Source organism: Ammodytes marinus (genome assembly GCF_949987685.1).
Source record: "Ammodytes marinus genome assembly, chromosome: 10".
In the NCBI taxonomy this organism is placed as follows: Eukaryota; Metazoa; Chordata; class Actinopteri; order Uranoscopiformes; family Ammodytidae; genus Ammodytes; species Ammodytes marinus.
Window position 1 is genome coordinate 14,409,521 of NC_137214.1, and position 25,627 is coordinate 14,435,147.

At 41.8% G+C, this 25,627-nt stretch overlaps 4 protein-coding genes across 4 annotated transcripts in view; 3 read left to right on the top strand and 1 right to left on the bottom strand.

Annotated features, from left to right (window-relative positions):
• Nucleotides 1–25,627, top strand: part of tmem265 (transmembrane protein 265) — a gene marked incomplete at its 3' end in the record, with an annotated part of 224,620 nt that overhangs the window by 149,468 nt on the left and 49,525 nt on the right. The gene's annotated exons all lie outside the window — the stretch shown is intronic.
• ccdc85b (coiled-coil domain containing 85B) lies at nt 488–2,922 on the bottom strand. The gene has a single exon (XM_080035295.1). It carries the CDS (start codon nt 2,206–2,208, stop codon nt 1,606–1,608), a length of 603 nt encoding a protein of 200 aa, XP_079891421.1. The 5' UTR covers nt 2,209–2,922; the 3' UTR covers nt 488–1,605.
• Nucleotides 6,369–12,879, top strand: fibpa (fibroblast growth factor (acidic) intracellular binding protein a). The gene is made up of 11 exons (XM_080035294.1): nt 6,369–6,737; nt 6,865–6,949; nt 9,347–9,545; nt 9,828–9,954; nt 10,266–10,366; nt 10,626–10,759; nt 11,382–11,490; nt 11,618–11,681; nt 11,779–11,865; nt 11,981–12,078; nt 12,592–12,879. Exons 2-11 carry the CDS (start codon nt 6,865–6,867, stop codon nt 12,659–12,661), a joined length of 1,074 nt encoding a protein of 357 aa, XP_079891420.1. The 5' UTR covers nt 6,369–6,737; the 3' UTR covers nt 12,662–12,879.
• Nucleotides 14,463–24,848, top strand: efemp2a (EGF containing fibulin extracellular matrix protein 2a). Its single transcript, XM_080035383.1, has 11 exons — nt 14,463–14,595; nt 18,689–18,919; nt 19,573–19,621; nt 19,787–19,972; nt 20,474–20,596; nt 20,692–20,808; nt 21,356–21,475; nt 21,625–21,744; nt 21,899–22,025; nt 22,546–22,741; nt 24,002–24,848. Exons 2-11 carry the CDS (start codon nt 18,818–18,820, stop codon nt 24,173–24,175), a joined length of 1,314 nt encoding a protein of 437 aa, XP_079891509.1. The 5' UTR covers nt 14,463–14,595; nt 18,689–18,817; the 3' UTR covers nt 24,176–24,848.

Sequence of the window (25,627 nt, forward strand, 5' to 3'; positions counted from 1 at the left end):
TTGAGAACTGGAGAGCACAAGGGTGAGGGCTGCTGTCAAAGGAATTCCGTGTATCACTAAGTGGGTAAAAGTATTACCGGCCTCTTGCAGCTCTCCAGACACCAGTGCAAATAGGGATCCAAAAATAAAACTGATGAACATCCATAAAGTCAGTCTGTATGACATGAAGGGAGCATCAATCAAGCGCAGTGGGTTCAGACACAGAGGTCAAAGCAACAGTTCTAGAAATCAATCCTTCACTCTGTGTCCGACCGTGTCATGCAAATGTAAATGCTTGTTTTGACAAAGTCAAACACACAAAGAAAGGTCGTACCAGCACAAAGTGTCATCATACCCACTGTATTTAAAGCTCTACGAGCATAGCCCACCAAGAAACAACAAACGACAAAATAAATCTTTTTCCAATGCATGTGCATTATCTATGACCTAAACTGAAATCGGTTAGTAATGTTAGTTAATACAGACAAATCAAGATAAAGAAGGGTCAAAGTTAAGAGTATCCCTAAATGTTAAAGGGTAAATACAAAGCATGAATTACAGAAGACAAGCTGAGCCTTGTCAACTTGAAACAAACTCTGTGATGAGCTAATTGAAAGTCAAAAAACAACAATATAATAATAAAAAAAAGTAATACAAGTGAATTTACACAGCTTGGTTTGAATAGAATAGAATATAAATCATGAAAACTTGTAGACCTTCCAGTTTTGATACAAAGAGTTTTCCAGTTGGATTTAAAAAAGGGACAGAACTTATTCAGTTCAGCTCTGAGTGAGGTCCAAGGACATCTATCGTTTCTCATCCAAAACCTAAGTGAGTGTGCTGGCTGGCTCTGCCCCGGGCCCTATAGCACATGTGCTTTATGCACAGCAGCCCCATCCACAGTAAACCTGAAGGGCCTCCACATCAGTCTGTACAAATTGTGACAATCATCATCATGCACATATGGCACTCCAATCCTGTCCTGAGGAAGAGAGTGCATGTAATATTACACATTATTGGGCATTTAGCCTATAGCAAAAGCAAAATATCAAATCGTTTCATATTTTCTTTTTTCTTTTATCACAACTTATCTATTTCAGTGCTACTGGATGTCAGTGGACTAAATATGGCTCAAACTGGATTGAAAAGGAATCTTTAGAGCTGTGATTTAAAGATCCATGATAACGCTCTCCAGTGCAATATAGAAAAAGGCTTCCACCAGTGTAGGCTAGTCCAGTGCATGAGATAAATTTATATAGGTGACCCACTTTTTTGGTCCCATTTTTTTCAACAACAGACCACTGAAAAAGGAGATTTGTCTCCCACCCCAAAAAACAAGAGTCTTTAGAAAACACACTGTAAAATGTAGATACATTATCATCTGGCAAACATCTAAATGTCCTTGTAAAGTCCTGAACATGTCTACAGTGGTAGGATCTTTGTCAAGTAAAACCCTAGTGGCACACACATATTTGCAGCATTCAGAAGGCCCTATGTAATGCTTTTTGCACCAATTTGATTTGTCTTGTCCGACAAAAAAAGAATGCCTCCGGGTCTCCAGTCCTTCGTTGTTTTTTAGTTGGAGAAGCCCCTGCCATGCATGCTGACATCATAATCCTGTCATGATCAGTCATCAGGTGAACACACCAGGTGAAGCTGATCCGGGCTTCCAACGCTGCCTGTGCTGGAGCTTCCGTCCCCCAGGTCCCGGGCCACCATGCAGGGCATGTTGAGCTCGGTGGACCCTCCGGGGCTGGAGTCGGTCCTGCTGACGCACTCCTCCTCTAGGACCAGGCACAGCTCCTTCAGGTCCAGGTTCTCCTTCACCAGGCCGTCCTGCATGCGCTCCAGGTCGGCGAGCTTCTTCAAGTAACCGCCTAGGTCCTCCCGCATCACTTTGGCCGCGTGGTGGCCGAACAGCTGCCACTCCCGGGCCAGTTTCTTCACTTTGAGCCGGTCGTCGTCCAGGAAGCAGCACAGGTCGCGCAGCTCCACGTTCTCCTCCTGAAGGCGCTGATTGATGACTTTCAGCTCCCTGATCTCGAGGAGGTGTTCCTGCAGCTGCTTGTTTACCTCTTTGATCAGCCGCCCTCGCTGGATGAGAGCCGCTATTTTGTCCGACTCCTCTTTACGCAGCCGGCTCACCAGCTCCTCCTTGGTGCACGCCAGCAAATCCTCGTCAGACATCTTTGACAGTTCTCTGTTTATGATCTCCCCCTCGCTGCTCATGTTCTATCAACAAAAGAACATGCACCTAGCTTATATCGGGTACCTGAGAATCGTATTTAAATCGATGAGATGTAGCTGGATGCTTCTTCAATGCCACATCCTCGTCTTCAACAGCATCCAGTCTGTTCCAGATGTCATGTGTGCAGTGCAATCACGACAGCACCGGAGGCCAAATCATGGCGAAAATATGTGATATCTAGATTTAGATGGCTTTCATAGGCGCTGTGTCTTCAGTGCTGTTTTGTTCTCTGTGGATAGTCGTGTGTGCGGGGAAAGAAGCCCCGCAAAACCCCTCAGTTAATGTCAATCTGTCAATCTCTCAACAACAGGCGGTGTTGTCCAAAGGCCTCCAAGAAAAACAACTGTCCTTATTTTACCTCCTCCCGTGGTCTTTGAAGGCAAGAGTCGCCCCGTGGGCTTTTCTGCAGTGTTGCTCGCACAGAGGCCCGGTCAATCCACGGAGGCTTAATCCAGCAGCCTCGGATGCACACCCTGCAGATGTTGTGATTTTTACGTCGCTGGCATCGTCTCATCGGGCTGTGCTGCGGTCGCCTGGGCTGAATGAAGTCGGGCTGGCTGGAGGTTAAGTCCGCAGCCTACGGTGCAGCAGCTATTTTTTCTTCTTTACAAACAATTAATTATTTCGATAGAAAAAAACATTAAACGAATTAAAATCCAATTTAATCCTCTGAGTGCATCATCTCTGCTCATCCTCTCGGGCTGGACTGTTACTACAACAATGTCCGCCTCCACCACTTTCACGGCTCTGATTTCATCAAGCAGCGAGCAGCACGTCAGCACGTGTGCCAGAAGTCAGTTTTTGGAGCCTTCAAACTAAAGGCGTCAACTGGTGATTTTTAAAATAGGCCTATTGAAATAAGCGAGTGGGTATTGCAAAATATATTATTCGTAATTGATTTAACAATATAGCTGTTTGACAATCGCAGTTTGTACTTTCATTGATGGTGATATTCATCTTTCAATGTAATCGTCATCCTCAAAAACATCGATTTTATTTTTAAGTGAATTTGCCGGAAGTTTAAATCTTTATGATGACTGGTATTTTGACCATAGATTTTGACACGTTGGTGATCAGATTTTTTTGGGGATTTCCTCTGAGGTTTCCTTGGCTCTTCACAGGTAGGCCGCCTACTTATGGTAACCTATCATAATAATATAGGCAAATAAATAAATACATCTACCAGAACAGTGACCAGCTGTACAGACTTTCACCATCTTGATGAAAACATCAAGATGTGAAGATGAAGATCTGCTCCATTTGCTCTCACAGTGAGGGACGTGTGCGCCCCCATTTGGATCCATAATATTTTGTTTTTGCCCTTATCATGCTATGAAACCAAAACAACAGGAATGAGCACAATTTACAATGAAAATGAATGGGAAATGTCTACGCGAAGCCACTTCAAGAACTCCTGAAGTAACCCCCCCAAAATAAAGATACAGACTACAACATCTTTGTTTGGCCAAACCTTCGCACAAGAGAAATGCTACATCAATAAGCTGTATGAGCTTTCAACAGGATAGATGTAGACTATCATGTACAGTACAATGTTGTAACAAGAATGGCTCCTGCTGTAGGCCTACCCGATTCTTTTCAAAGAACTCTGGCGGAAAGTGTGACTGCAGGCTTTTTTCCACGGGTTTATGCTGAGGCATTCAGCCACATCCTTCCGCCCTCTGTCCCACCTCCATTGTTTCACTAAGGCCATAACAATGTTGGGTGTTAACCGTGCAAGGGGGAGCTGGGGACGGAATCTGGGTGTCATGTGAGGTTAGAAAAGGAGAGTGTTGATGTGCAGCGACAGATCCGACAAAAAAGACACGTCGTTTTCCCTTATGTTGTGATTTTCAAGGACACATCCAAAAACACAGAAAGGGGAGGGCGAGGATGGGGATTTACAGGGATTTATTTAGATTAATCGCCGGAGGAAAACAGAGCAGATTGTGTAAGCGAAGCACAGCTGTAACATCGGCTTTTCTCTGATCTGTCACATTGACAATGACCAGTTGCACATGAGAGGGCAGAGATCAACAAGGTCACTATAGCTGTCAATCGCACTGTTGTAGCCTAATTGAAATCTTCAATTGTCCCTTGTTGATGTTCTTCTGGCCAATGATGGCTTTAAAATGAATGCTATATTTTGTGTTGAGTGACGGGACTCGGGCCAATATTGTAAAGGGATAGGCCTACAGACCCCAATTATGGAGTGGACTCTATTGGATTAAGTGTCCGCCCTTTATATTGTGAAGTCATCGTCCGTCACCAAAAGGAAACATTAGGTAATATTAGGCGTGACTCTGGCTTTGCCACCGCCCGGTTCACAGATGTTGGTGAAACGGCTCACGTTCTGCCCTTGTCGGCAGCAGCACGTTCATGGGGTAGTTCAAGCAGCACCGTCCGTCCTTTGGACAGATGTGTGGCGACACAAGACAGGGCAGGGGTATAATAAAGCAAAACAACTCAATAAGGTAGCCTAAATCTGTAGCATATCCGTTCAGCATATAGCCTAGGCCTATATAATCAAAATTGATCGGCATGCTTTCCATAATAATGTTATACTACAAAGAACTGCACTAAGCCTAATTAAAATAGCCTGCATTTTATTAAATGAATAGGCCTATAAACCTGTTCAATTGTCAAACAAAATATTGTGTGTTACAGCCAAAAAAAGCATTATTATTATTATTATTATTATTATTATTATTATTATTATTATTATTATTATTATTATTGTTATTATGTGCATGGCCGAGAGGCCACGCCCCTCACACTTAACCAAACCCTTGTAGGGGTCTGGGGGCTTCCCCCCCAGAAGATTTTTTTGTGTTTTATACATGTAATCGAAACATTCTTGTGCATTCTGGTGAAGAGAATAAAGGAAAAAGTCAACATTTATTTCAGTTCAGATGAATAGTAAAATTAGCAAAACAACATAACTTGCTAGCAACCAGATGCTTAACAACTGGACTGAGGGACAGATGACCACTAGCTTTTTCTAATGTTACTAGGGCCGACCAAATTTCTTGCTAAAAAATAAACTTTTATTTATGAAATTATGCAATTACTAAGAACATGTCACACTTATAATATAGATAATTGAATTAAGCCTACATAAACACACAAAAAAAAGAAGAAATATATTTTTTTTAATTCAGATTTCAAAAACCTGGTGGCAGGTGCGTTGCCAGCACACTTGTGCTGTTTTCAAAACCTTTGCTGACCTGAGACCAGTTCTAGTGGCCACACAGTCCTACCATTACTGTAGTAGTTGGAAATGCAAACTGGTCCTATATCAGTGGATTATCTGTCATCACTCATTGCGTTTCCATGGGACAACTAGATTGGATTAAGACCGAATTTGCCACTCGAACGGACCGTGTCACTTGTCTGAGTAGCCTATACATGGCCTTTCAGAGAGAATCGGATAAATGGCCGGAGCATGGCGGACTCTGCTATGCTAGGTGGCGCTGTAGCCCTTTCATTAAGTGCTTATAGAGCCACGTCCAGTTCCCATCCGGCAACAACCCTTCTATTTATTACGTCGTCTCCCCGGCAGGGATTCCGAGCAAGCGCAGAACGCAAACTCCGATGTGCGATATGCGATCCTGTTTACATGCAGATAGAATGCCGACTATAAACGAGTTATCTAGGTGTTCTTATCAGACTTCGCTTGTCCGTTAATGTGCCGATTTGTGTGCGAAGTAGATCGGATAAAGGTGTTTACATGCATTTAACAACATTTTATTTACCCGATTATGAATCTGCATGTAAACGCACTGATTGATTGATCAGTGTTTGTGTGATGAACATGGCCAACTACCTATCAGAAAAAAAGGTAAGAAAAAAAATACATAACATCTCTGACCTAGGCTACCTATCAAGAAAAAAAAAAAAAAAAAAAAAGACCCCCCCTAGAATCGGCTCTGAGAGGAGACACTGGCAATGAACATATGCTCAAGCAATGATAACTCTAGTATTGTTTCAGAATTAAAGCGAAACATAATGTGTCCCCAGGACAGCTTTGTTATTTTATTATTATCATTTTACATAATAATATAACAATTTCATTGACATTTAATATAACAGTGCTGCTTGTTCAGAGCATGGGTTCAGAGCCTTTCCTGTGACGTTACAACACCGGAAGCTCGTGCTGTATGACTGCTGTTGTTGACACTGCGCACCCATAATAATGCAGTGAAGCTATCATTAAGTAGATTGTCGTGTTTAAAATAACGTGCGCTTATTATTTGGTTAGGCTGCCAGGTTAATTTGGTCTTAATTAATGGACAGGCCTGTGGTCCGGCTGTCAGTTTAGTCCCCGCCGACGCTGCTAACTTTACAATTTAGCTAACATAGGAGGCTAGCCGTTTATAGATGAAGTAAGCTAATTAGGACGCAATGGAAGCAATATTGAAGTGTTGACACTAGACATTAACGTTCTACTTTGCTCGTGAGCTTTTATTGTAGCTTTTTGCTCGGAACTGGTTGGGACAACACTCCAAACAAGGTAGGCTATAACGTGTTGTGTTTAGCTTTAATGTAGTTAAGCTAATCTGACACCTTTGTTGATGGCTGGCTATTTAGGTTAAACAGAGGTAAACACCTGCTGACCCACTTGCTTTTTCTCCACGCAGATGGCAGTGGAGCTGGATGTGTTCGTGGGTAACACCACTATCATGGACGAGGAGGTTTACCAGCTTTGGTTGGATGGATACACAGGTAGGCCTATGAGTCACACCACAGATCAATGGTCAGGGTCTCCTTGGTTAGCATGTCCTCCAGGAGCCTGTGTGGACATACTGACGACTAGGTGCTTTCACATAGTTCTGATTTGTCTTGGAGTTAACTGTTGTTTACAAATACACAATGTGGAGTTTGGTTTAAACTTTAGGGGGTAAACGGCAGTGGGTCCAAATTTAAGGATCCGGACCAATGTCACGAAATTATCGAAATAGAAAAAAGAACATAGCCTAGGTTGTTGACACAAAATGTATATATATATTTTTTTAATTTCTCTGCTGTTTGATATTTTTATTGTAAAACTGACCATTAACTTATGACCCCTAAACAAAAACAATGATGAAATGCAACATCATCTTTTAGTAATATTATATGCTATATTTGTCAAAGGGTTGTGAATAGACAAGTTGTTCCAATTAATCTAGCTGTTAAATGGCATTTTTAGATAAACGGTATCAGTATTATCTTCGCCCACAAGACCGCTTTGAAAAATAAACAAATTATGTAAGCAGACATTGCAGGCAGGCAGCAATATTAGCGCCTTTAACATACCAAACCCTAATATTTACCTTATATTTTTTGATTTTATTAATAACTGATGGCTTGACCGAAATCCAGAAGCCCCTTATGGCAATATTGTAAAGAGCCGACACCAGGGTTGGCCGAATGCAATAGACAATGCATTTTTTATTTTCAAATATATTTCTGTCTACATTTATTTAACAAATGTTCATTTAAGTAAAATGTGTTTCTCATCTGGTATTATTATTGTTAAATACTTGTAATTTACCAAAAGAGAAAACAACAACGTGATATGAGCATTATATCTGCCATCAGCCGACCTGCTCTCTAAATATTGACCTAAATATCGACCTCTGACATTGAAAAAACCATATCGGTTGACCACTACTATGATGACTGGCACACATATAACAGCATTTGCATCCACATCTGGCACATTTGCAGTAGCCAGTGTGAAGTATGATGGAGTAGCTGTTTCTTGCTGCTGTATATTCACACCACACCCAACGATTTGTTAGTAGGGGAGAACGGGGGAATGTGAGACGTCGGGTAATGTGAGACACCCCCTGTATCTAGGCAACGGAACACATTTTCGGTCATGTGAGATTTATGTTTTCAAGCCCCTCTCATTTCCCCTTGGCAATGAAGGATGGTGATGTTGTAAGCATGTTTTTTTCACAAAAATTTATTTTTTGCATGTCAAAATACATTCTTGCTGTCAACTTAATCAACTGTTGTGCCAAAGCAAATTAATTCAGGTAGAAAAACTTCATACATGTTGATGAACTACCAACATATGAAACGTGATGATGATAACTGAAGATTAGCCTGAATTGCTGAGAGGTAGTTTTTTCTCAAATTGTGGCAGTGGGGTAAAGTGAGACAAATGCTGTGGGGTAAAATGTGACAGTGTCTGTGCCCTCTTTTAATGAATCCATTATATTTGAGGTAGCAAGGAGACTAGTTTGAATAAGACAAAAGACAATGCGGGCCGGAGGTGGAGGTTGAATGGTTGAAGGGGTGTCAGCAAGGGCATGGGTTGGCACGTATGTATGTGGGGGACAGGAGAGTGACATTTAACATCAATAGACATCAAAAGTAATATGTCTTTATTCAATGAATGATCCCAATAAAAAAAATGCAGAAAAATAATAATCAAAGACTCAAAAGATGGAAAAAGACAGCTGGGTCCAGTCCTGTGTTCTGAGTCCCAGGCTGTTCTAGCTGGTTCTGATAGTCCTTTGCTCTGACCCCCAGACACTTTCTGGCTTTAAGGGTCCTGTGTTCTGTCCCCAGACTGTGTTTTAATCTAACTGGTTCTATCTGTCATTTGAATGTTAATTATTGAATATGAATTATATGTTGTATTTGATCAGAGTTACTTTCAAGTGTTTAGAAAATGTTTTTGCTTAATTAACCAAACCCCATGATTCTGTTACTAGTCTGATATTAGTTTTGGAATATTTAGTTTTTAAGCTAGCAGTCAGGATTCTAACTGTTACAACATGTTTTATTATGGTAGTTTCAGAGTGGAAAAAGTAAGTGGATCAGTTTACCCCCTTGATTTCTCTGGTCTGTCTCAGTTTACCCCTAAGCTGGGGTAAAGTGAGACACAAGATAACTTTTTTTAAAACAATCATATTTTCACTGCCCTTCGTCCTGAATAAATTCTGTTAATGTCCATTGCTAGGAAACATCCTGAATTAATGGGAAATGTGTACATTTGACTGATAAATCATTTTAGCTCGCTTAGAGGGGAGCACATGTAAAAAGTGTGGTTTCCCACATTACCCCGTTCTCCCCTACACATAGGTTATAACACAGTGAACCAAGCTTGTCTGACTTATCCAACAGTGAATGATGCGGTGAAGGTACGAATGGATGGAGGAGTGATGGAGGAGTGCGAGACGAGTGCAGATGTTCTGCTGAGTGACACCATGGACCAGTACAGGACTTTCCAGATGTGTGAGCGTCTCCTGCACAGTCCAGGCAAACTCGCAAACCAGCTACTGTTCCAGATCCCACCTCATCGACAAGCCATGCTCATAGAGAGGTGCAGTAATAATGCTGTCATTGATTCTCCTTCAATTATGTGGCACGTTTCCAGTGTCTGATCTGACGGTATTGTCAACGTTTCATCAAGGATTTATGTATTTTCCGATCTTATTCTATCATTGGAATGTGCCCTTGAAACAAGTTTTTCAACTCCCAAGGCAGATCATACCGTATTTGTTATCAAACCCCAGTACTTTATTCTTTTTTCCTGACTTTATATTCTATATATACTGTGTATATCTGTAAGTTCATCGTTTGCCCTTTGTGTTTCCTTGTTTAGATATTATGCTTTTGATGATGTATTTGTCCGTGAGGTCCTGGGAAAGAAACTCTCTAAAGGAACCAAAAAAGACCTGGACGATATTGGTGCCAAAACAGGTGTGACACTGAAGAGCTGCAGACGGCAGGTAAATGCAGTCTGAACATCACAGTGAGAATAAAAAAATGTCACTGCTCACAAATTATCAGAGGAATCTGCAACAAGTTTAAAATGTACTGTTTTTTTTTTGTAAAATCTCATCTTTGCAAAATCTCTGACCTTAACTTATATTACTTGTATTATGCTTATTGTATGTGATGCCTTGATATACAAACTAACTTCTTTGAGACCTGACACCTTTCTGACACCTCAACATTTTCTTAACATCTTTTGCATATTTTTAATAACTTAAAAATAAACTATATTAGTAAATCTCCTGCGACATGTGTTTAATTTCAGTTTGACAATTTCAAACGTGTCTTCAAAGTTGTGGAAGAGCTGAAGGGACCCCTGGTGGAGAATATACGACAGCATTTTCTTCTCTCTGACAAGCTTGCGAGGTAATAACTGACAAAGAACAGTGTATAAGCCTTCCTGCCTCAACTTTATTTTCCGAAGCGTTGGTCTTTCTTCAAATCGGTTTTGTTGGAGTTTTTATGATGATTTACTGTGTTCATATTAGCTACTAAAAAAATAATCACCTGAAAAGGCCATTATTTAGGATATTCAAACTAGTGCAAACAACAATGTTTAATCCGATTTTCTTGTTTTGTTATTGTTAACTCTTAAAATCTATAAAGCCTTCTCTGCTTGTTTCAGGGATTATGCCGCCATTGTTTTCTTTGCCAACAATCGCTTTGAGACAGGGAAAAGAAAGCTGCAATATCTCACTTTCCAGGACTTTGCCTTCTGTGCTGGGCAGCTTATCAACCACTGGACCGTGGGGGCTGTTGGTGAGCCATTTTTTTAACTTGTTTGTTTTGGCCGTTTGCTGAATAAAAAAACATTAAAAGTTACTTATTGCTTAATAAGCATTACCGTACTGTTAGTGTTACTAAAAAAAGTGTAATCTGAGATGTGAGCCCCATGTATTACATGTTAAATTGGTTTTGTAAGAGATATGATAATCAACTGATCTTAATCGGTCTGAGTTTGAGGCTTACAAAGCGATGAAACGTTGTCGGAAATCAAAAATACACCAAAAATATAAAAAACTGTTGAGGCTGTGAGACAAAATAAAAATAGGTCTTTAAGAAAATAACAAGAGGTATGATGTTCTATGTTAGTCACTATGAATGAGAAACACTCAGAGCAGTGCCTCCTTCAGTGAGGCTCACCTACCACCTGAGGTCCTTCAGGTTTTGTAGATCCTCAATAAAATGAAGATGAATTTTTAATGAGTTACTTAACAATTAGCAATGTGAAATCTTTTAGTAAGGCAGAGTCTGAGTAATGACAATAATGTAATAATAGTATAAAAAGAAAAGAAGAAAAAAATTAATTAGCAGCACTGATAATAGTTAGAACAAAAAACATCCTTTTAACTGATGTGACAATGTCTGACTTTCTTTGTAGATAACTTGGTGGAAGACATGGACGTGGATCTTGATAAAGAGTTTTTACAAGAGCTGAAGGAGCTGAAGATTTTAATCGCTGACAAAGATCTGTTGGATCAACACAAGAGGTAAAATAAATACACGGAAAATCCTACACGTGTTTGCTGATTGACGTACCGAGGCTTTTAATTATAATTGTATCCCCCTTCTCTTATTTACAATTTCTCCTTGTCCCATTCTCTCTTCTCTGTTCAGTCTGGTCTGCACCGCTCTCAGAGGAAAGACTAAAGCTTTTACTGAGATGGAGGCCAATTTCAAGGTGCGTAAACATCACACCACATGTCACTACCTCGAAGAGTAAAAGGAAGTACCAGTTTTTGGATGTTATTCTTCTCGTTTTCTTTCTTTTTCCGTAGAATCTTTCCAGGGGCCTTGTCAACATCGCCACAAAGTTAACCAACACAAAAGACGTCCGAGATTTCTTCATTGATCTTGTGGAGAAGGTGTGCATTCATGCAGAATATATTTTTAAGTAAAAACGCATCTTTCAACCCATTTCTTCCAGGTTTAAGATGGTGTGATATAACCCCCGCCCTCTTTTCCTCTTTCTTCCCACAGTTTATTGAGCCGTGTCGTTCAGACCGATGGACAGCTGCTGACATGAGACTCTACCTCACTCACTACACCAACTCTGCTCACATACTCGACACATTCAAGTGAGTTCATGTGTTTTTATTCTGCAAAGCTTATCAGGTATTCTGTGACACTAACTTGGCCAAGGTTATGAATTCCCAAGACCATTCTAAAAATACAGTAGCTCTAGGATCGTACCAATAACTGAATAATGGTTTATACTTTGGCAGTCGTTAAATGTTGCTCAGGCATGAAGTAGTATGTTAAAATTCTCTTAATATTGACGTCCCAGTTCTACCAGTGGGTGTCACCCTATCTCGCCCCTGATTTCCTAAACTGTACTTACCTTGTTTCTCATGCAAACACTCAGGAATGTAGTTAAGGGTTTACTCTGCCCTGCACTACTACATGCTTGACAAAGAGATATTCATAGTAAGAAAAGTGCCCCTCCCCCCTTACTCACCCCCAGTTGCGTCATTTACTTGATTCACCCAGATTTCACAATTTGACTTTTTCATGAGACTTTCTAGTAACTCTCTGCCCCATAACTTACACTTTTTTCTTTCTTTGTGTCTTTCTGTTTTTCCGCCCCACAGACATCAGGGTGTGTGGGACAGATACATGGGCGTCATCAAGAGCTGCATCTTAAAAATGTATCACGACTGAAGCAGTTTCTTTGCAGCTCGCCCCTCTTCTCACCCGTTCAGTTTGTTTTACTGTCTGTCCCCCGCCCCAGCTGATGCCGTTATCTTGGCCCTTTTTTTGGGGCTTTTTCTGTTTCTTTTTCGTCAGCGATGATGTATTAAGCTTCTCAAGCGCCATTACCGCTTTCAGCCCTTCCTATTTGTACCCTTACTGTCCCCGCAGTGTCTGTACATTTGGTTTGTAAATAAAATGAAACACATTTACATAAAAATGTCATTTTGTTTTATGTTATCATGCAAATGCCTTTCTGTTTTAAGTTATCCTTTTATCTGCCGTGTTATCTGGGAGAGAAGTTACCATTAACCCATTCCAGGGACAAGATTTACTGATTTTGTGAGTATGGAATGGAGATTATAGGCAAAGAAAGAGGAGATAAAAATCATAAAAGTGAAGATGTTTGATTCAGCAGTCTGCACCCAGTATGGAATATAAACTGTATTAGTGTTAGATTTTAAACCTAACCAGCATATTACATGCAAGTGTGCGGGATGTCTCGGTGTGTGGTCAAGGGACCAACTAGGTGGGCACAGTTGGTCCAGCTAGGGGGTCCTGACTGAGTTTTATAACAACACCCCCTGTAATATTGACAGCTGCCATCTCAGCTTCAGTTTGTTTATGTGACTTGTCTTTCTGGGTGGTTGCAAAGAAAAGGTTTTACAACCAAAACTCTGGAGATTTACTTAGGAAAAAAGAGAAAAAAAATACATCTTCCTGCCCATGAATTTAAAATGAGCATGATGGCGATTATCTTGTCGATTATCACATTTTCTGTTCGAAACTTTAATGTAGGCAATCATTTTGAATTGGCTGTTAAATTTCGGAATGGATCTTGGGTTGAAGCCTGCATTAAAGCTTTGTGTCTGGTGCTAATGTAATTTTGAAGGGGCTTTTATTTTGTTGAAAGTACAAGGGGTGACCTTAAAGTTTGACTTCTATTTGAGTCATACTTAAACTAATAAAGGCTTACATGGGTTAAGCAATGTCTTAACCAGTTTGCAACATAGCAGACTCCAATTTTGCAAGCAAAATTACTGGTGAAAATGATTCCACGTGTTGTAATGGATTGGTCACGTACAGAGGACAGCGAAGCTGGTCAATAATAATGATAGTAGTTTGTTTTGCTGCATTTCATCCCAGAAAGCGCCACCACTTTTTTCTGCGAAATAAGCTGACACATTTTACAAATAGGTCTACACTCTCTCTCTCCGTCTTCCACTCTCTAATTTTTGTCCACATTCCATTAACTTCTCTCTCCGCAGCTATAAATATCCTGCGTGTCAGATTGGACGAGAGCGAGGGCTTCAGTCGCTTTATGGAGAAAAAAAAAAGTAAAGATGGGGGAGGTAAGTATAGATAGATGGGGGGTAAATGGAGAAAAGGGAGGGAGGAAAGGGTTGCCGAGCTCTGGGCTTTTGCGGGGGTTTAGTTTAAATGAAACCAGGTGTGTTGTGGAACCAGAAAGAGGGGGTATTTTGTGAGAAGATGGGGGGGCAAGTGTGTGTGAATCTGGGAGTTGTTGTTCCGCCTGCGATTTTGGACGAATTTGGAAGTTTGGTATTTGGGCCACAGACCAGGAATTTGCATCCTGGGGGGTCAGGGAGAGGGGGTTTGGAGAGTGGAGGATGGCAGTGCAGGGGGCCAAAGTGAAGAGAGGGGGGGTTAAGAATGGGCTGTCCCTCTCTCTCTCTCTCTCTCGCTTTCTCTCTCCCTCCCTCTGCATGTGTTCAGCTGCTCCGGCTGTCTGTCTCCCCACTCACTCTCTCAGGGTCATACAGGCAGGAGTTTTAAGGGACCACTTCTGTACACCAGCTCAACTCGGACAAACGCAGCCAGCAGGACACACCGGTCAGAGGGAGAGACGACAAGACGGACGACCCATCCGAAAAGATTTATCTGTGAGTTTTCCACTTTCTCTTTATTGTCCGATATCCCGGGTAGAGGAGATTTGTGTCAAATAGAGAACTGTTGAAAAGACTTATCCTGTCTGCCAGAAGTTTAGTTAGAAGTTATCGAGGTGAGTTGTTCCTCTTGTATCCTCTTTTCTGGCCATACACGTCACTGTTGCAGCACTTTTCCTCTGTGCTCTCCCAGCTACACTTGGATCCTTCCAAAACCCAAGATAACGTGGCCGGCAGTCTGTGCAGTTTGCTTCTTGGCTCGGTGTTCCTGAGACTGTAATAGGGGGGTAGACAGGAAGAGAGGCAGTGAGTCAGTGAGTCACAGGCCATGTTTTATTGTGCATTATGTTGCAAAATTCTTCCACCTCATCGTTCTTGTAAAATGTTTAATGTCAGTGTCACAATCTCTGTTTTTGTTGCTCAAGGGGGTACTACAGCAAGACAATTTGGTTGAAATTCTTGGTGTAAGTAAGAGAAACAGGTGTAAGCTACAGGATCAGGATCTTTATTGATTCCTGGGGCGAAAGTGTGTATATATATATACAGTGGGGGTCCAACAATCTGATACCACTACTGTAGTCAAGATACGTTTATGTTGCTTTTGTGCAGATGTCCAACTAAATAGTAGGCAAAAAACACACACACACATTCTTAAAAACCTTGATTACATCACTGAGAGTGTGGGATGCTGGCTCACCGCTAGTTGACAGTGTATTTTATCACTGACGTATGCACACTAATAGCTAACATGTGACGGGTCCACCGTCACTGTAATGACTCAACCCACAGGAGTCATTACAGTTGCGTTCCCCTGAGGGCAGCACATCATCCCGTGCCACACTGTATGCACACACTAATACATCACAGCCCTTAGACACAGGGAGGAGGAGCAGTATCACCACCAGGAGAACAGCTCGGGAAACTGTGTGTGAGTTTCTCCTACAGGCCACCATCCATCACTGACTGTGTGTGAGATGGTGACCCCCAGGTTATGGACTTGCAGGTTCATTGCCACAGCGGCAACAGAGCACAGCTGGAACGTGCTGGCCCACCGTGTTCTGAGGCTGCTCCACGCACAACCGAGCAGACCAACACAAAGCTCAATGTGTATACACTACAACACATGACCATCCACACACATTCTGTGTGTGTGTGTGTGTGTGTGGTCCGACTGTGTGTTTATCCTGGTCCCCACGTGGTCCTTTTTATGACCCGTCTGACATTTTGCTTGTTAAATTGTGCTGACCATGTGAATTTAAAAATGGGCCAGCCTGCTGTTACTAAGGCCAAGGCAAACCCCAAATGTTAACTATATTTAGTTTTATTTATTTGTCACTAGAGGTTTTGTTAATACTTAACAAATCAGATGTTAGAGCAGTAATTTTTTGAAGTTTCGACTAGGGTTTCACCATTATTTTTGTTATTAATTAACCGTCTGAATAATTTCTCTAATAATCGTTTTGTCTCGTCAATGTCTATATGGTAAAACAACTAGGGTTAGAAATTCCAATGGCTAAATGCAAAATCTTTAAATGTTTTGTTTTGCCTGACCAACAGTCAGAAACAAATATATATATTTTCAATTTGATATCAAATATGACAAGAAAAATCAGCAAACCATCAAAATGACAAACTGGTGCAGATCATTTTTCCCAGTGATGTGGCATTGTAGTCAACCTGTCGGTAGTTGTCAAAACGCCATCGACAAATTCCTGCTCTTCGGCCACATTCTCTAACATCCTCCAACAAAACGAGGAGAGATGAGGGGTTAGGGGAGCAGTGGCCGGAGGTTTGGCACCAGCTATCCTCTAATGTGAATCCATGGGGGGTTTCCCAGAACCCGATACCCTGGGAACCACTGCCGTGGCAGGGCATCCCGGCTGGGAACCGGCGCCCACATCCTTGCCACAGGCATTCCAGAGGTCCACCGCCACTTGATCTCCAGCAGCAGCAGGACAACACCCATGCATCCCTGCTGCCCACACTCTGCAGCCAGTGAGTGACTGGACCCCGGACTGATGGTCAGTTTGTTTTGGGTCACACTCTTGCTGGTTGTAAGTGGCCACTGGGCCAAGTCAGAGAGGTCACGTACTGCGGCCATCTGATTGCACATTGGTATGTGTTACTGTCAGTGCCTACATGGTGAAGGTATGTTGTGCTGCGTTTCACCGCACAAAGGTCACAAATTGCCAGTGAAGTCATCCGTGGAGTATTTGAGGGTTTCCACGTCACCCTGCGGCCTTGTGTATACTACAATAAGCGACGTCTGCAAATATGGCCACTGGAAGTTGACATCAGAGCGTGTGTCTATGCACGTAGACAGCCAGTGATTATAACTTTCCTGTCATGTATTTTAGCACAGTGACTTTGCAAACAGCACTTGCTTTTTAAAAATTCCTTCAATTGGCCTGTTTTTGGTCTGCAGGAGCTGGAATCGCCTAGGTGATTTGTTTAGATTCATGCTTAAACACTTATAGCTTCTCTCCAGGAACATTAACTGAAGGATGGCTGTGTTTCCCTGCTGGGAGAGAAGCCCAGTCCATCAGAGTATTGAGCAAACATAATACACCATAAATCCACCTCAAATATACAACACTCTGTGCAGTGTTGTAGGAAAGACCAAGTAGTTCAAGTATCCGTTACTCAAGTAAAAATGCTACAAAGAAAATATTCTGCAAGGTTTGCACTGAAAATTCAACATGAGTAAATGTTTTACTTGTAAAATGTACTACCAAAGTCAAAGAAATAAGTCTATTTGGTCTTATTTTTCAGCATGGTGTAAGCATGATAGTAAGCTCATCTGGATATTTGTTTAATAGATTATTTGGTTAATTTGCTGGTTCAACAGACATACAAGTAAGCCTCACATTGTGAGCATTCTAGTTGGCTACATGTGGTTGATTTGAGTGCATGCCTTGTTCCTTGCCAAGATTAGGTAGCTCATGGTTGATTTTTTTTTACTGTTGATAGATAGATGAAAATATAGAATTAATGAATGCTGGCTAGCTTGGTGATGGTGGTACCTGGTTGCAGTTGGTTAGCATGCTGTTAGCTGGTGATATTGTAGACAAAGGTCAACATAACCTGCTGCTACAGAGGCTTGTGTTCAGTGTGTGGGTGCAGGTACAGAGGGGGCTGGTTCTGGGAAACTGGAGCACATTCTCAGTCTAGCTCTACAAAACAGCCTTTATTGAGTTGTTGCCCCCCTCATGATACTGTAGATTTTCCTGCACCTTTACACAAATTAATGTATAACCTGTTCCCTATTTGGTAAGGTAGGCCAGGGGATATAATTAAAATATATCTTACCAAATTGCTATTTAGTGGGCCAGCCACTGTAGTTTTACATATCATATCATTTACAAACATGTCATATAGAAAATTATCAAGAGAAGAGGAGGACAAGGCATGTTCATCTTCAGCAGATACAATGTACATATAAAATGGAAATACTAAAGAATGGAATCGTATCCAAAAATTGTACTGAATTAAAGTTCTTGTATAAATGTACTTTCCACCACTGACCTAGACAAATGTCCTCTTATAACTTCCTTATTACCTGGTCACAACACAGCTTCTGCAGAAGAGGAGGAGCCGCTTTTTCACAGAAACAAATTAACCTTAAGTTATCTCTGAAAGTGAAGCAGCTGAGCAGGAGGTGCTGCAGGATTTATGTGCTCCCACCATGAACAGCAAACCAAACCTCTGTAGGCAGCGCTTAGTTAGACTATCATTCCAGCAACTTGTAGTCTGCCAGTCTGCAGACACAGAGAGCTTTCTGTTAGCAGCGTATACAAAAATATTTCTGTGATGTTGACTCTTGTTATTTTCAGCCCAAGGATGGGGTACGTCACAATGTTTATGTTTGCACCTGGCAGAGCGATTCATCTAATTTATTCCCACAGGGGGGGACTGGTGGTTGACAAACAGTGAACCAAGTCCAAGCAGCTAAATGTTTGTGTTCTGACTGACTACTTAAAAATTGGCTCTGGCTTTTTTGCTTGGAGGCATGAGTGGGTTTTGAGACTAAACAGGACAATTTCTGAATTTCTAATGTTGCCTTTTTTTTATGTCTCCCTCTGAAATACAGATACCAATTCTTGGCTGCTCAGGACATCCCAAAGCACAGCTGCGTCTCTCATCTTTAAAAGCAGCGCTACCTGTGTGACAGCTGTGTGTGTGTTTCTTTTGTTTGTGTGCATGTTGTACGTGCATTAGTATGCAGGGTGCTTGTGTTTCAATCTGGTGCGTGTGCATATGTGTGTCTGTGCTCCTCCGCAGTGCTATTTCACAGCAACCCACAGAAAGTGACACCTACACGGTGAGGATGGATGAAGTTCCCTCTCCCGTCTTCTCCTCTCGTGCTCCTTTCTTTTTCCTTTGCATCGTCTCTTCCTTTCTTCCACATTACATATCGCACCTATCAGCTGATATTTATTGCTCTATTGTATGGAAATGTTGTCCTCAAATCACCTCCCTCTTAGCTATATTTCTCAGTTCCAGGTCTTCTTATTGTGTAATATTCCACTGCAGTTTTCCCTTTCTACAATTCTATATCAGTTATAGCTGGGGGGGTCATTTTGGTTTTAATGTCATTTTTCTTCAGGCTTGACCTTTTCTTTCCATGCAGCTCACAGCAATACTTTTTTCCCAGAATGATAATGACCCATTCCCCCCCTCAAAAGTCTTAAAATAAAGGTCTTAAATTCTTTGTTTTTGAAGTAACATTTGGCTTAAAGAAAGTCGTTTTCAAAATGTCACCAGACAGTGTTTTTGGCCCAGCAATCCTACATGAACACAGAGGAAACAAGTTTCTCTGTCCTATGCTTGTTCCACTACTGGGGATTTATTATGTCTTATGAATACATTATGCAACTACTTGGCTCAGAGGGGCCGTTCACATCTTTCTTTTCCATCGTTTTTTTCTCACACTCTCGTTCTCTCTCTGTTGCTCTTTTTTTCCTTTTTTTCTAGGAATGCACAGATGGGTATCACTGGGACCCTCAGACAGAGCACTGCAAAGGTAACTAAGCAGTTTTACCCATTGCATGTATTCCTTCTCACCACCTTATCCTTATGTGCGGTAACACCATTGATCCCCTGTTGCTCTTCGCACCCTGTCCCCAGCCTGTGGATTTGTTTCTAACAAGCTAGGGCATAAAATATCTGCCTCTGTGTCCCCCATCAGACATAAACGAGTGTGAGACCATTCCAGATGCCTGCAAAGGGGAAATGAAGTGCTTCAACCATTACGGAGGCTACCTGTGCCTTCCCCGGTCTGCGTCGGTCATCCCAGCCCCGGAGCCCCCCATCACGCCCACTGTCACCAACCCCTGCCCCCTGGGCTACGAGCCGCAGGGAGACAGCTGTGTGGGTGGGTGTCTGCTTTTTAGGTCTGGGTGTCGAAGGTGGACATGTGGCCACAGGATGAGTGATCATTAAGCATGCTTGTGTGTGTGTGAGTTTATTGTCTGTGGCCACAGATTGCGAGGGACAGGTGGCCGTGGCCGAAGCAGGTGTTGGTACTGGTGGCCACGTGTTAGTGCAATCTGTGTGGGTGTGAGTGAGTATGAGTCCACGGGGGGCAGGCAGACAGTGGAGGAATTTGGGAGATTTCACACGAGAACAGCTGCTGTGTTTTAAGAGCCGGACTTTGCAGGGAGAAAGCCAAACCCTGTGCTGGAAGACAGGCATTGTGTTCATCTGGCCCGCATGAGACAGCAAACATGATTCTACATGATGTGTTATTTTCAGCTGTCGGGAGCAAATGAGGCCATCGCCTGCCCCCTTCAACCTATGCACTATATTTTCATGATAACCACATTTTCACACGTGTGTGTGTCCCTGTTTCACTTTTGCCCCCCCACGAATGCAGACATCGACGAGTGCGAGCGAGACGAACACGACTGCCAGCCGAGCCAGCAGTGTATCAACTCACTTGGTGCCTTCACCTGTCAGTGTCCGGATGGTTACCGCAAGGTTGGCACGGAGTGCATTGGTGAGATAATCTGAATTTCTATTGCAACTCGAGGGACCTTAATAACCTGTAGAAATGTGAACCTTCCTCTTCTGACTCCGTTTTCCCTTTTTTAGACATTGACGAGTGCAGGTACAGGTACTGCCAACATCGCTGTGTCAATGTCCCCGGCTCCTTCTCTTGTCAGTGTGAGCCCGGTTTCCAGCTAGCAGGAAACAATCGATCCTGCATTGGTGAGTGCATGGCAAAATGTCTGCTTATAATGTGGTTTTCTTAAACGTGAACCCAGATTTTCAACATCAAAGTCTGTTTACAAGTCTCAGGGAAAACTATTGCAAACACAGTATTTGCATAAGTGCTTATTATTCCTGACTGAACTGTCAGTGGTAAAGTTGCATTAGGTTGGTTCAGCTACATTGATTTAGATTTTTTTAAAGAAAACTTGTCCATTGTGAGTCCGACAAGTTGACAGGAGTTATGATTTAAAATGTATTCATTTAGGGCTTAAAGTGGCTTTAATCTGCTTGGCTTTTCTGGTGTGATCATATTTGAATGACTGATTTGACAACACTAAGAGTCCCAGTACGTGATGTTACTATCTTATGTTAAGAAACCAGAACAGTTTAAATTTTGGCAGAAAGATGCATTTTCATGTTGGATTTGGATTAATTTCCTTCAGATTCAGTTTTTGATCCAGCCACTGTCATGTGCTTTTTGATTCTGTTTGCAGCAAACACACAACTTAGCTAACAATTAACTATCCGCCTTCCCTCCTTTCAGATGTGAATGAATGTGACATGGGTGCCCCCTGCTCTCAGAGGTGCTACAACACGTATGGCACCTTCCTTTGTCGCTGTGACCAGGGCTATGAGCTGGGGCCTGACGGCTTCACTTGTAACGGTATGAGACCTATTCTGTCTGTCTGTAAAGAAGGATTGATATGAGTAAAAGCACAAACTTCCTTGTGTCTTCGATTCCAATCTGCTCTACTCTCCATTTCTGCCCTACCTGCAATATTGAACAATTAATGAAACCTGAACCTTTACCAGACATTGATGAGTGCAGCTACTCCAGTTACCTGTGCCAGTACCAGTGTGTCAACGAGCCAGGGAAGTTCTCCTGTGTGTGTCCAGAAGGCTACCAGCTGCTCGGCACCAGACTATGCCAGGGTAAGCACACTCACCTTCACTTTCTTTCTACCTCCCAAAACTAACACCTCTCTGTACTTTCACAGTCAATACTTCATTCATTCTTTGACAGCAGCTCTATTCTTGTTCCCGTTCGATCGAACATCACAAGCTGTTTTTTTTTCTTCCTCTGCAGACATAAACGAATGTGAAACAGGTGAACATCAGTGCACGGACACACAGACCTGTGTGAATATCCACGGGCGATACCAGTGTGTGGACGCAAACCGGTGCCAGGACCCTTATGTACAAGTGTCTGAGAAGTGAGTGACACCTTGTGAAGGTGGTTGACACACAAACACACATTTTCAAACACCTTTACCCAATTGCTAAAGTATGTGCTGGCCATCGGCTCAGAATATAATCAGCCCCTGTGATGTGTATGGCTAAAACGGCAAGATTACCCCCAATTACTTTTTCCACATATGAGTCCAAATGGCAACCTTTTTCTTTTGAGCATGCTCCAGTGCAATAACAAAACTTTTTACACTTTCAAACAAGTGTTGGATTGGTAGCAGGTGTGGGTCACTAATAACATCTCCCAGATGATTTAGTATTATAAAATGTGAGAAAAACAGGATGGGAAAAAATTATAATGTTCAATATTTGTTTAGATATTAGAGGCACTTTCCTCTCGGTCATATAACTCCCTCTGCTGGCTGATTCATGAACTGCTGTTAATGTGTTTTTCTGCACCAAATATTACGACAAGGTCCTGTGCAACTTACTGTACTCAGAGTGGATTCTTACTGCAGCTGTTTACTTCTGTGTGTTTGTGCCCAGCCGCTGCGTGTGTCCCGTCAACAAGCCCCTCTGTCGAGATCTGCCTTTCTCCATCGTGCACCGCTACATGAGCATCACCTCGGAGCGCTCCGTCCCCTCTGACATCTTCCAGATCCAGGCCACCAGCGTCTCTCCAGGGGCTTACAACACCTTCCGCATCCGCACTGGTGATGAAAACGGAGACTTCTACATCAGGGTGAGATGCGTTTTAGAGTATGGAGTAGAGTTTGGGTGATCATTGTTCTGGTGCTGCTGAAAAAAACCTGTAGAAAGATGTTAACATTCCTAAGAAAAATACACTTTAAAAAAAAATAAGAATTCCAAGTAATTGTCGTTGCATCTTCATGAGGTAAGACTTCGGCTTCTGATGTAGCCTACGTCCAGGTTTTTTCTTAGCAGTATAATCAACAACTGATACATTTCTCGGGCACTTCTTGCGATTTTTCGTGAGGCGACAGTTTGTTAACGCTGCCATACTGAGAAATAAAGTGAGAGTTTTGCAGGAATAAAAGGTTTATTCAACTTTGTACTCACTTGTTTGCCGATGGCTTTAATGTAACCGACATGCATTTATATGAAAAATGTATGCACTAATAGCTCTAAACATTAAAGATTGTGCAATTCTAATCTGCAATCTTTATAAAATAATTCCTAATATAGCAAATTAGGTATATGTTAAGCCTGAGTATCAAGGAGAGCGTCAGTGCCACAAGATGCTGTTGATGACCTATTTAAAATGTAATTCCAATCAAAGCTGTAAATAATTTCCTTACAAATAGAACCTCTTTATAAACAGGAAGCTTGGAGTATATAATCAGCCAGTTTTACATGTTTTACTGATACAAATAGATTTCTATTTGTTTTTCTTCTTGCCAAATATTGAAATTCTACCTCTGTGCTAAATATAAAAAAACTGTTCACAACTCAATTTCCTATTTTAGAAATCACGATTTATCACATTCCCACTAACAGTGTTCCTTCTTAAAACATCGGTACTAAACTTAAAACCCCTATGACCCTATGTAATTAGACTTATTGAGCAGGGTCATGTTCAAGAAATAGTTGAATTCATTTTGTGGTGTGGTGGGTAAATACGAAGCTACAGCTAACTCAGTTTAGCACTTTGAAGAGAAGTTGTGGTTTTGGGGGGATTATGTGCTGTACTAGAGTAGTGTAAAGGGTTCAAATCAAGCAATATTTGTTTTAGATGTGCTTGTAAGAGGATATTAGTTGCCTTTGAGCAGAGCTGGACTTGATGTTGCCTGCCTTTCCAAGTCTTTGTGCTAAGCTAAGCTTAGTATTACTGGCTGTAGCTTTATATTTAACATACTGTACATATACAGTATGAGAGTAGTAGGGCCTTTAAAACCCTTCTGTCGCTCACCCTGAAGCTGTATTTCCTCCCTTGGCTATAAAAGATTTGCTCAGTAATAATTGTTTGTTTCCTCTTCTCCAGCAAATCAATAATATCAGTGCCATGCTTGTGCTGGCTCGTGCTGTGTCGGGGCCCAGAGAGTACACGTTGGACCTGGAGATGGTGTCCGTTAACCCCCTGCTCAGCTACCAGGGCAGCTACCAGTCCAGCTCCGCCCTCAGACTCTCCATCTACGTTGGGCCGTACTCCTTTTAAAGAAGAAGAAGAGTGGAGGGATACAGAGAAAGATGGAGGGAGAGAGCTGAGGAGAAACATGCTGGAAAAATCAAGTGGTTAATACAGTTCAACCAGTCACTGTGATGTTACACTCTAAGGTTTTCTCCCTCGAGTGCAAAGCCAAGCCACTCATTTTTGTCAACCATGAATATTCACACAGTACAGTATGCAAATACGTTGAAGCAGTAGACAAATGGCAGTTTTCCTGTTTCTGAAGATGTCATGTTTGCTGTCAGTTTTACTTAACACCTATCTGACAGCATCATCCTCCAGCCAACAAGTATAGAAAGGGGTTTCATTTCCTCACGTCTGTTCAGGGAGATAACCAATCCGTGTGACATATTTTCCGTGTGCCTTCAGGTGGAGTTATTCACACCCGCAGTCGCGAGATGAATCTGTTTTTCAGCAGTTTAAACCCTTATCTTCGGTTCAGCTCTGCTTGTCACTTAGTTTGTCTTGGGCCAGCCGTGTCCTGTTGACAGTCGTGATTCAGTAACCACTCAGATCCGACCTCAGCTCCTCCTTCACCCTCCACTGTTCACTTCCATGTTCAAGCTTTCCATCACTGCTTTTTGTGGCTTTGACACATTGCTGATCGTGTTGTACTTTTTTTTGTCTAAGATTTTAAACCCATTAAAACAATATACCTTTTCGTCTGTGAGTCACAGTGAAAATGAATACAGTTTCCTTCTTTTAGATCTCAATTTCTCTTATTTCAAAGCATCTGTCTCTCTGGAACCTCTAATATTGTATAGAGGTGAAAAACAAGGAAAAGGAAAGTGATATTTGATCAATACATTTTTCAAGCAAACATGATTTCTTTTTTTATATCACTACGAACTGAATACTTTGGGGTTTCAAGAGTGTTGGTCACCATATGTAGCTTTTTCTTCTTTTTTTCTTTTTACATTTACTAATGTTAAAGAGAAATGTGACATAAAATACAGTTGACAACAAAATGTATTGTCTGAACACCATCACTGTTAATCTTAAACATAACCTTTTCCTTTAAAAACAAAGTTGTTTCAATGTGAATTTGTGTATGAGTGCAGGCAAGCCTAGAGGGTTTTGTGGTCCTCCAGCGTCCGAGCACCACTCCCTCTGCCGACCACCTCCTTACCTGCACCCACACACCCTGCACATCCCTCAGCAAAATGTAGTTGCATCTTGTTACTTCAACATGCTATCAGCAGAAATCATCATGATTAATGTCCTAAAATGAGCTCGGTTACAGCCTGTGATGAACAGCATAGCCGTAACATGTAAAAAAAGATCACTGTTCCATTTAGATTTTTTTCTTCTTCCTTTAGGTTATTGTTCTTTACCAGTAATAATCTAAGGTTTAATAGTACACAGTAAAAGCAGCAAATGGTAGCAGTTTTAATTGAACAGGATATAAGCTCACAAATAAGGAAACGTTAAGGAAAAAGG

What these genes read in the sequence shown, in the direction of transcription:
- efemp2a (XM_080035383.1), top strand. Translation starts at nt 18,818, where the DNA reads ATGCAGGGTGCTTGTGTTTCAATCTGGTGCGTGTGCATATGTGTGTCT. An exon ending in TGACGGCTTCACTTGTAACG is followed by an intron (nt 21,476 to 21,624) that starts GTATGAGACCTA and finishes AACCTTTACCAG; the next exon opens with ACATTGATGAGTGCAGCTAC. An exon ending in CGGCACCAGACTATGCCAGG is followed by an intron (nt 21,745 to 21,898) that starts GTAAGCACACTC and finishes CTTCCTCTGCAG; the next exon opens with ACATAAACGAATGTGAAACA.
- ccdc85b (XM_080035295.1), bottom strand. Translation starts at nt 2,208, where the DNA reads ATGAGCAGCGAGGGGGAGATCATAAACAGAGAACTGTCAAAGATGTCT.
- fibpa (XM_080035294.1), top strand. Translation starts at nt 6,865, where the DNA reads ATGGCAGTGGAGCTGGATGTGTTCGTGGGTAACACCACTATCATGGAC. An exon ending in TTGGTTGGATGGATACACAG is followed by an intron (nt 6,950 to 9,346) that starts GTAGGCCTATGA and finishes CTTATCCAACAG; the next exon opens with TGAATGATGCGGTGAAGGTA. An exon ending in CTCTCTGACAAGCTTGCGAG is followed by an intron (nt 10,367 to 10,625) that starts GTAATAACTGAC and finishes TGCTTGTTTCAG; the next exon opens with GGATTATGCCGCCATTGTTT.